Below are 11562 nucleotides of genomic sequence, written 5' to 3'. Positions count from 1 at the left end.
CCTCCCTTCACAAAAGCTAATAGATAGACAGCTGCTGGAGACATGTCCTTTGTGATCATGTACTGAACAGGAAGTTCAGGGAAGTTGAGCTAAGAGAGTTTGAGCCAGCTGTTTACAAACATGATGACTGTGAGTGTTTGGGCAAAAATGTAAAGAAATACTTTGCTGGGCAATGTATATTTGTTTGATCTGGATTCATTATTGAAAACAAGTGTGAGCATTTAATACTACATTAAGCTTTGAAAATAAAAGCTAGAAGCTGATTGCTTCCCATGCACAACTGCTAAAGATTCTGTATGTTCAAGTCTTAGTAAATTCCCCTTATTGTTTCTTGGCTGCATTTCCATTTACCTATATTAGAATAAATAAAAAAATAGTGACAAGAGGAATAAGGGCTCATTCACACGGGAATAGAATAACTCAACTGCAGGATTTCATGCATAAAATACACACCTTTGTAGACACGTATATGCGCGCATTTTGGCCCGTATGCGTTTTTTTGCGTATTTTTTTTTTTTAGCACTGTATGCAATCCCTAAGCACCAGAAACTTCATGCATGTGTTTACATGCGCATGCACGTAAAAAATGCACTTTTTGCAGCCCCGGTCACGGCTTGGTCCATTTTTTTTGTACCTGTCTGTATGCAACCTAAAAACATGGCCCCAGACACAGCTGTGCATATGTGGTCATGTATTTGCATGTGCTGTGTTTAGATGTGCACAGAAATAAGCACTGTGTGTAGCTGTATGCAGCGTTTTAAACACCCATGTGAATGAGCCCTTACTCATAACAACCATAAGGAAACCAGCTATTAGGATGCTGATTTCTGATTGGAATTAAGACACAGAAACCACATAACATTTTGGTAAATAGCACTGCAGCCGTTAATCCAAGCTATCTAGATACACCAGGGGTAGGCAACTGTGTCACTCCAGCTGTGGTGAAACTAAAAGCCCTGCTATGACTCTGACTCTCTAAGTCATACTTGTGGTGTTAGTGTCTTGCAATGCCTCATGGGACTTGTAGTTCCACAGCCGATGGAGTGCCAAGGTTGCCTACCCCTGAGATACACCCTTTGAGCAGACAGCCTTTAAACCCTGACGTTATGTACATGTTATACAATACAGTCTTGGAGCCTGTGGATATTTTCCTTATTTTATACTTTTAACATTGAATATTACCTGGGATTATATTCCAAAGAGAATGCTGAAAAGTAGCAGTCATGCATGGATGACTTTGGTTACATTTTTTTTTTTCTTCATAATAAGTTGTATATTACCTGGTGTTTTCTTTCTTGAGCCACATGAATAATGAATGATTGTTTTTTGAGCCTTTGTATAACCACAGGAAAGAAGGGTGAACACCGATGTCAGCTATAACGTGAATATACACAGAGCTATGGAGGGCAATATAATATACGGGGTAGTATTATGTTGGTCGTATTCTGCTCTCAGTAATAAGGACCCACATACAGTTTACCAGCTTGTTGGCTTGGATTTGCTTTGTCAAGTGCTTGTTTTTCCAGTGGGAATCTGCTCTATGCACAGCTGACCTCTTTAGTAAGGGCCCTTTCACACTTACATACATGTAGGAATGTGCATTTTTTACTTGATGCATGTTTCTGCATGTTTTATACATGCATTCATGTGGTTTTAGTTCATGCATTATGCAAATTAAAGGACACACATTGGGTATAGCAATTTTTTATAGTGCAGATGTGCTAGAAAAATAAAACACACAAAAATGCATGGTGTTTTTGTGCATTTACTTTTCATTCCCATGAATGCTCTCTCTGTGCTTTTTTTGGTACAGGAGAGCATATGACATCCCATGTGATAGTGCTCGGGTCTAGTGGCTAATCCAGGTCTGAATACTGTCACATGACGGAGAGGGTGACATCATCCACCACTTCTGACACCAGGTATTTTAGTGTTGGCTGCAACAGAGAAACGAGCAGCGGAGGATTACTACAGAGGTAAGTATCAGTGGGTTGGGAAGACACTGTTACTATGCCCTAAGTAACCAAAGTGACAGTGTCTCTTTAAAGATCTCCAGGAAAATCAAAAAAGTACCCTTGCAGTGGGGCTAACCTCGCACTGCAAGGATTGCATGCTTTTTTGGACTAGGGGCCCCAAATAAAGCAGTTATACTGATCCTTGGTCCCAGGGTTGTTGGGCTCACCCTCCCTTCCTCATGTCTGGCTGTGGAATGTCCTTTGGCGCCAGGGCTGCAGCTACCATGGGGCGAGTGAGGCACTTGCCTCAGACGCAGCTAAGACGGGGTGCAGCCAGGGCCAGTCTGGCTGCGCCCCCTTGCCCCTGTTGCCATGGTGAGCACAGGGCGACATTGGCAACAGGGGCACCAGGAGGCCAACACAGCCGCGGCTCAGCAGGGAGAAGAGGGGCAGCACAGGCTCCAGCTTCTCCTCTGATCCCTGCTGCTCTCACCGCCTGTATGGGCAGAGGACTCTGTGTCCTCAATCTCTTTTTCTATTTCAAAAGGGAAATGTCGGGGGTCTGTTTAGACCCCTAATATTTCCCGGAAGCCCCCCAACAGTAAAATAAATATTTTTTAAAAAAACACCCCCCACACACACATAGACCTGTGCTAAGACTAATAATGTGTTTCGGACTAAATGAACGAAAACGAAAAAAAAATGTAATTAGTTCCGTCAAATCAAACACATTTTTATGCTATTTTAGATTTGGCCGCCATCCTGGATTCGGGGCGCATGACGTCACATACCCCACATGTCTGTTGGGGGGGCACCATTTTTTGTTCTTGCCTCGGGAGCAGTAGGAGCTAGCTGCGGCTCTGTTTGGCGCCCTCGCATCTAATACAGGTCAATGGACCTACATAACATATGATGATGTCAGTGGTCCATAAACCACAGGAGCATGGGGAGAAGATGCTGCCGGGAGCGGTCTAGCAGCCCGGAGGGAGCCAACAGGTAAGTAAATGAGCACTTAACCCTTGTGCAGAGGTAGCCCCAGTGCAAGGGTACGTTTTTGATTTTTCCCTTCTTTAATTAATGCACAAAAATGCTACATGACGTATTTTAAAACATGTCCTAAGTAGAAGCTCATAGATGTGAATTAACCACATAGACTCAATTCACAAAGCGAATGTACTAGGATAAGGACCCATATTTTCAAAAAAGTGACAGTTATTTCCTGCTGAGTTCAACGAGATTTGAAAATTGTAGTCACATCTTTAAAATAAGGGTTCTTATCCTTGTGAATCAAGGCTTTAGTACTCAATGGGATTTCTACTTAAATTGCTATTTCATGCAGTAAGCATGCTTTTTACTGCAGGAAGACAGACAAGTGTGAACTGGCCCTGAGGTTGTGACAAGACATAAATGGGGTGTGCTGAGGTCAAATGTTCTTGTATGTCTGCAATACACAAAACTTGCTCTGTCAGTGAGGCTGGCTTAGTGCAGCAATTATGTTTCTGGTAATTTTTTTTATCACTGTAAAGTCCCCAGAACAGGGGGAACACTGATTTTTCTATAAGAAATAAAGTCTTGTATCCATGTCTGAATGCTGTATTGTGTCAGTTATTATGCACGTATCTCATCTGATGGTTACTATAGCCCCTTTATGTAGTCTTGACTGCACAGTGCTTGTAACTATAGAATAGGCACATCCAATCATCATGATGATGGTGAAACAGTATCTTCTGGTGCTGGCATCTTGGCACTGCATCATTTTGAAATGGACCCTGGTGCCCAGCCTGTGGCCCTTGGGCCCCAGCAGCTAGTAGTTATCGTTTTCCATGTCTAGGTGCTTAGTCAGAGACAGTGAAGGAAAATATTTTATATACAGGCTTCTACTAGTTAAATATGATTTATTTATTTCACACTTTTTTCTGTGCTGTCCATTCTTCATTCATTTTGTGTATTTTCTCCCTGACCTTTTTATAATGAATCTTGATGAGAGGAATTTTTTTAAGGGGGCTGTAGTGGGTGCTGCTTTGTAAACAGATGTAATGGCAGTGATCTCTAGCAGTATCTAGTAAGGTGTCCTGAATCTCTGACAGTCTTCTGCAGCAATTCCCCTTTCCCCAAACACACCTGGAGCAGGTATTTAGTTTTGGATCTCCTGTAGAATGCATGCAGTTTTTGACCATCTATTATAGTATTGCCATTTCCTGACTCTTTTCTGTAGCTTTACATACATTAAATGTTACATGTGGCCCTTACAGTACAAACATAGGAGGTGGATAGTCCTAGAAGGTGCAGATGTACTAGAATAGGGATTCAGGGGGAAGGTTAAGTGTGAAGGCCTCAATTTAGGAAATAATTATTAGGGGAATGGACAATTATGCAGTACTTATTGCCTGAACAGCCAATCACCAGACCTGTGAAAAGGGCTTTTTCTTTTTACTCCACTGGGCAAATAAGCTGGTAGGGGATTCAAGAAAAGGTGAGCAGCAGTGGTTGGGTGGTATAAGTATAACTAAAGTCAAAACCTCAATATACAATATTAAAAAGAATCTACACCAGGGTGGGCGCCCTTCTCTTTTGTTTTCTCCCACAGGTTTTTATTGCCGCCTGTGTCCCTGTAAGGTAGATTTACCCTATCAAATTGTCCTGATCACCAATGTCACTGGATACAAAAGTAAGGGTAAATCCTGAGTTGCCACCACACCAGGGAAATGTTCCATTGGGGACAATTGTTCCCATGACAACTAAGAGGGGATCTCCCTCAAATTTGAAAGATATCCTGTCACTTCCTGTTCAGTCTACAAAACATGTGAAAGTAAATCTTCCAATTGAGACAGAGATAGGAAAAAGGAAATCTGACAATGGTTATAAAGCTTCCAAAATGGAAAATAAAGTTTTGCCTTTAAATATACTTTAAGCCCTTGCTTTGCACTGTATGATTTAGTTGTTAAGGAACAGTTTAAGATTTAAGCCTTGGGGGTGAACTGTTAGGTGCTATTGTTTTCACTTTAGGGGAGCTGCAGAGTTTTTATTTGTTCTTGTTGGTGCCAGGAGCCACATGCTAAAATCTGATAGTGTCAAGACAAATATATCACCATGCTTTGAGCTGTTGTGCAACAATATTATTACGATATATGAGTCTGAGTTTTGCTGTACATTTCAGTTCTCTTTCAATAGGTCATCGAGTTCATAGCAAAGCATTGTTTGGACCCCTTGATATCAGAACTGCTTTTTCCAGCTGGTACCTGAGTATTAAACACACTCATTGTAGCTGCCTCTACCATTCAGCCCTTCTTCCTCTTCTTCCACAGGAATTGTGATTCTTATCTATAGGAAAAATGTCACAAGAATAATTGGAAATTACAAGGAGGTTAGTGATTTGTCCAACATTAAGGCATACATTTAGTGGAGGCCAAACACTACTGAATTTAAGGCAGTTCCTTTTTTGCCACATATAAAAATGCCCATGTACCAAATATATGTAAATAAAATGTCAAGCCACTTCAAATGTTTGTGACATTGTAGTTTCAATGGTTCCCTTCACAATTTAGGATTCTAGGTACCCAGTACCGAGTTTTGACTAAAGTAAACAGGGACTGAAAATTCTCTTAGGTCTCTAATGCCATCAATGATATCACTGTGGAGATTTCCCCTCTCTTTCACAGAAAGTGAAAAGAACCCTAACCTTAGATTATGTGTCAGGACTGCCAAAGTATTTGATGTTATGAACTGGTGTAATGGCACTGCTGGAACATTAAAAAGTTTATAAACTTACTGCAAGACAATTATATGGTATAGTTTATAGAAGCACCAACTAGAAATGATGCGCTGTTGGATCTGTTAATCTCAAACAAAATCTCGGTAGCACTGACCATAATATTTTCATTTACTTACATTGTAAACAATGGTGCACACCGTAAGGATAAAAACACTAACTGGGTTATTCACAAAAGGGTGAAGAGTTTGGAGAAGGCAGGAGAAGGGAACAATCTAGGACAACATAGCAGAACTGGAAAGTGAGCTGAATTGGAGAAGTTTTCCATATCAGCAATTTTGTCCTAGATCGTTCACTCTAAACTCTTCACCTTTTTGTATAAAATAACCCTGTTAATTTTAGGACAGCAAATTTTCAAATGCAAAGAATGCTCTCCAAGACTTAGACTGGAAGGGAATATTGTTATCAAAAGGACACAGAACAGAAGTGGGAATGTTTTAAATCACTTGTTCCCAAAAAAACACACTGTAAAATATATTTTGGGCAACAAGTTTAACTGCCTCCCGGCCAGCCGTTGTACTTACACGGCCTGCCGGGACCTTCTTGGATGTAAGCGGGCGTGCTAGTACGTCCTGCCCCGCCCCCCGCTCAGGCGCGCCCCCCGCGCGCGCTGGTATCTCCATACTCGGGAGGAGTAGCAGAATGTGTTTTGGGGTGTAATTCTGACTATGCCCATACTGTGTATAAGAAATATCTTATTAACTGACAACTTTGTGTACAAAAAATACATTTACATTTTCTTTCTTAATTTTTAAAAAACATGTGGCAAAAAAATGAAATCTTCAAAACACTCATCATGCCACTTATTAAATACCTTGGGGTGTCTACTTTCCAAAATGGGGTCATTTTGTGGGTGTTTCCTTTGTCCTGGCACTACAGGGCCTCAAAAAATGTAACAGGCAGCCAGTGAATCAGATGATTGATTTATGTCCCTTGAAAGCCTCATGGTGCTCCTTGGATGTTTGGCCCCTCTATGTGGCTAGGCTGTAAAAAAAGTCTCACATGTGTGGTATCTCCATATTCGGAAGGAGTAGCAGAATGTGTTTTAGGATATAAATATAGCTAAGCTTGTGCTTTGTATAGGAAATAGCTTACTAACTGACAAATTTGTGTTTAAAAAAAATCCAAAAAAAATAAATCTTAATTTTCTAAAAACTTGTGCAAAAAATTGACATCTTTAAAACACCCACAATGCATCTTATCAAATACCTTAGGGTGTCTACTTTCCAAAATGGGGTCATTTTGTGGGTGTTTCTACTGTTGTGGTATTTTAGGGCCTCAAGAAATGTGATAGGCAGTCAGGGCAGCGGGGTTGTTACATTTCAAATATTTATTCCATTGTTTTGTAGTTTTGTAGACTGTATAACTGTAACACATTCTAATTAATTTACACTTATTTTGATTTTTTTTACCAAAGAAATGTAGCATAATACATTTTGGCCTAAATGTATGAAGAAAGATAATTTATTTGCACTGTTTCATTAACATAATATAAGGAAAACTGTTTTTTTTCCTAAATTTTCGGTATTGTTTCCCTAATATAGTAAAAAATAAAAATCCCAGTGGTGATTAAATACCACCAAAAGAAAGCTCTATCTGTCCCAAAAAAATGGTATAAAATTCATTTCAGTACAGCGCTGCATGACGGAATAAATGTCAGTCAAAGTACTGCAGCGCTGAATACTGAAAAATGGCCTGGCCAGGAAGGGGGTCTAAACACCTGGTCTTCAAGTGGTTAAAGGCTAAAAGTAAAATCCAAATGACTCAACACATCCAATGTTAAAAAAAAAGCCATAAAGAATAAGAACAGGGCATTTAAAAAAAATATAAAAATAAAGTTCCACTTTCATCATTTGAAAGTTACAAAGTATATAAATAAAAAGGAACTCAAAATCCCCCCAAAATTTAAAACGAACGCGGGTTGCAAAAGATAGTAAGACAAAGCCCACAAATGTTTTCAATATATTAATAGAAAAAAGATCAGGTCTGAGCATGTAAGCTCCAATATAACTTAGAATTGGTGCCTGGGGACAAAAAAGGGAAATCTATTTAAATAACTTTTTTAGCTCCATGTATACAAAGGAACATGGTGGAACTCAAGTGCATAATGGGGATGGTAGTGCCACAGCCTCAAATGAACCACAGTGGCTAAAATGTAATATTGTCCAGAAACACAAAATTAAGGTGAACAAAGCACCTGGACCAGATGGCTTAAAACCACATCATGAAAGAATCGAGCTTTAAAAGCCATTGTGTCTAAGTTTCAGAGTCTCTTTTATTAACTGGCTTAATACCAATGGATTAGTGCAAGTTATCTGCACTGTCCCTCGATGCCATGTGGATGAAATGTATTTTGCACAATAGGTTCCGGATCCAGTATTTTAGCCCATTTGATCTTCGCATATGAACTGACATACGACCCATGCAAGAAAAATGATGGGAGGCTTGTAGCAAAGCATCAGAGCTGAAATTTAACAGTACAGACATCTGCTCCATGCTTCAAGTGAGGAATTCACCTTCGGAGCGGTTAGATATGTTTTAAGGGATTTTGACTAGTCAATCATGGCTTGCCAAAATAGGTTCATAGCAAGAATCGGATGAACTACAGGGTCCTCCAGCAAGAACAGAGCTCTAGAAAGGGCTTTAAACCGCTTATCAGTTGGGTCCTTAAAGACAGTTGTTCTCTATCAGAATGGTAAGCACCCTGTTAAGGCGGAACACTATGGGATCCACAGTAGAGGAAGACCACTTCTGCACAAAATTGGATGTAAGGCTAACAAAAGCAGCAAACAGCTTTTCAGGATGTTTCCAATCTTTATAGAGAAATAGTTGGAAAAGCGGGTGCAAAGAGAACATCTTTGCAGCCTTTTGGAGTTTTAAATGACCCAACACTGGTAGAAGCAACAGCCAGCAGTGGCGTGCAGTGCATCAATGAGAACACAAATGGTCTCCTTTCATTTAGGAGTAATAGCAGTTGACTGACTCCTCAGGGGCAAGCTCATCAACCAAGGACTGGAGTAATTCAGAATCAGACTCATCAGCTAATGGTTTAGAAGACACCAAGGCTGTGGACAAATCACTCAGACATAAAATCTGCAGGAGAGAGCACAGGAGCATTCTTCTGTGTGTCAGAATCCGCAAATAATAGGTGATCTGAGTTGTAGGACCTTGGTAAAAACCTCAGAAAGGCAAGAGTGACCAGCTACACCCGACAGACTCAAGGAGGACTCCAAAGACAGCACAAACTCTAATTTCAGAAGATAACAGGATTCCAGGCTGTAGATGTCAGCACCTTCAGAAATCATGATGCAAGCCACCCCAGCACCATAAATAAAATGTGAGCTGGAGACACTTGGAACAGCTAGACTGCCCCCATGTTTAGAATCAGACATGTTACGACAGTGACAGTAAGTTAATGTATAAGCTGGACAGCTGGTAGCACATAAGGATCGGATAGCCGGAGGTCACCAAAGTCACTACAGGCCGGCATTAGGAATGGCTCAAAGATCAAAATTCCACATGGTCTTTTTCGGCAGGAACAGCAACAGTGTGATGTTTCCTCCATGCGGTAGGGTGGGAAAGAGAGTGTGGAGTACATGCAGATGACGGTAGCACAGCATTAACCTTTTCTTCTGCAAAAATGGTGCGAACAGGAATTAAAGGTGCCGAGCAACCTAAATAATTGAGGGAGCCCCCAGTGCTCATTCAAATCGCCCTACTCACTGAGTCTGAGGCAATGCCAACTGTTCTGGACCTGGAAAGCGTTCCGCAGCTAGAATTCACCAGAATGGGGTCTGGAAAGCACCCTATGTGGAGCCCAGTGCCTTAAGGTCAATTCCAGATGATCTCTGCACGTCCAGTCCATTGGGGTTCGAATGTAATATTGCAAAAGCCAGACCAAGAATGCCTGTTCTGGAAAGCTGCAGTCAAAGAACAGAAGCTCCAACAGCGAAGTAGAGAAGAATCTTAATTGAAGAGAAAACTGCAGAAGAAAAAAAGTGCTAGCAATAAGTTAGTCTTAACACAGCAGAGCTGTAGAAAAGATATCTATCCTCCTAGGACACTAGCAAATAACTGAGGCATGCTGGTAGCGGGAGCACTTATCTTGGGATGGGCTACAATTTTTGTTTGCCAGTGTCCTGTAGGCAGCAGTATAACCAAAAGGTTAAGACTTCCTTGTCCCTCAGTAGGTGAGAAAGAACATAATAGCTGTGGTGAAAAGGTACAGCTATGGTTTGCGTAAAATTCAATGAAAAGAAGAGTAGCATCTGTAACTTCTATTGTGCATAGATAAGGTAGGCAGTCATCAGTGGTTGTTTGTCAGCAGTCATCGGCACATCATGATGAGGGAATGACTAGCTGTGAGAAACACCCTTGCAGATGGCACATCTGCATCTACAGTGGCAGATTGTTGGCACATCGTATATAAATAAATCTGTCAGATTTTAGGTACTGTATACTTTATATGCTATATACACGTATACAGTTCCATCATCTTAGAATGCTATATACCCATATGTCTTGAAACGCTATCCTTTCCATTGGTAATGGATTCACCAAATCCTTGGATTTAACCCATGAGTTGCATAATGTGCACTTACTTTCATTTTTTTCTTGCGGCACAGCTGAACATCCATCAGCCTTAGTACTGTCACATAACAGCGTGCACTGAAAACAACTTCTGTAGCATCCAGTAAAATAGAGATCACCCAAAGACACAGCGTTGTACTCTGTAAAAGAGGACATACAGTATATTACACTGCTGATAATAAACCAGATAGTTTACATTTACAGGGTTATTCACAACAGGGTGAAGAGTCTGGAGAAGGCAGGAGAAGGCAACAATCTGGGACAACATAGCTGAACTGGAAAGTGAGCTGAATTGGAGAATTTTTCCAAATCAGCTGTCGGCCTAGATTTGTCACTTCTCCTGCCTTCTCCAAAATCTTCACCCTTTTGTCAATAATCCTGTTAGTGTATCTAAAGACAAAACCTGTTGGATATGATAGGAAGTAGTCAAAACCCCTGCCTTTTTTTTTCTTGCTGTCTGTTGAGGAGACATTCTTTTATTTTATTTCTCAAGACTCAATAGGAAATGAAGGGAGATCTCTCTAAAGTAAAGAAATCTGCTCTTAGACGGTTATCACCAGCACAAAGGTCTCTATTAGAAGATTTTACCTATATCCCTCTTCCAACTCAAAAATGTTGACAGTGGTCACCAGGTCAAACACCATAAATCTCCCAATTGGATATACAGACAGCAGTGAAAACCTGGCAGAGGTTATAACTCATCCCTACTCTATTCAAAGCAAAAATACAATGTAGCTTTAGATAGACTTAAATGCACTAAGGTGTGTACGTTTCAAAGATTTGAGCCTCAGATTAGCTCTTTAGTATGTGTTGGGTCTTCCAGTTTGAATTTTAAAATGCCTGAAACCTCTTCTTTAAACCTATGTTCAGTTCAGGTATGGGAACCAAGGATTGTAGTAGTGAAGCTAAGCTTGCCACCACATCTGAATCCTAATCCTGAGTAATGCAGGAGTAGTGCTTGTGTGACAGGATGCACTCTGTGTGACCTCAAGGCCACAGGGACCGAGAGCTTTCATTTTGTTTTTTTAGATGTGGCACAGCAAATGAAGGGGAATAAGAGCACCAGAGCAGCATTTTTAGCAGAGGTCACTTACAGGCTGAGTAGATTCTGTCGCAAGATGTCTCTGGCTGCCCCTGTCTAATCTCAAGTGCAGTAGTGCAGCAGTGTATATACATCAGGGTTATGAATCTACATATTATGGCTATATCCTGTGTGTGTGTGTGTGTGTGTGTGTGTGTGTGTGTGTG

At 40.7% G+C, this 11562-nt stretch overlaps 1 protein-coding gene across 1 annotated transcript in view; it reads right to left on the bottom strand.

The window, feature by feature from the left end:
• Positions 1 to 5201: 5201 nt before the first annotated feature.
• The window catches only part of TMEM54 (transmembrane protein 54), a 22079-nt gene continuing 15718 nt past the window's right edge, over positions 5202 to 11562 (bottom strand). The window contains exons 5-6 of the mRNA XM_018564500.1: positions 10326 to 10454; positions 5202 to 5276 (exon numbers count right to left, since the gene is read on the bottom strand). Of these exons, the coding sequence (XP_018420002.1) occupies positions 5202 to 5276; positions 10326 to 10454 (204 nt within the window). The remainder of the gene's footprint in view (positions 5277 to 10325; positions 10455 to 11562) is intronic.

This window comes from Nanorana parkeri, unplaced genomic scaffold (assembly GCF_000935625.1).
Source record: "Nanorana parkeri isolate BGI_ZX_2015 unplaced genomic scaffold, ASM93562v1 scaffold757, whole genome shotgun sequence".
Taxonomy (NCBI): domain Eukaryota; kingdom Metazoa; phylum Chordata; class Amphibia; order Anura; family Dicroglossidae; genus Nanorana; species Nanorana parkeri.
Note: the sequence above shows the minus strand (reverse complement) of the source record. Positions and strands in the feature narration are given on the sequence as shown.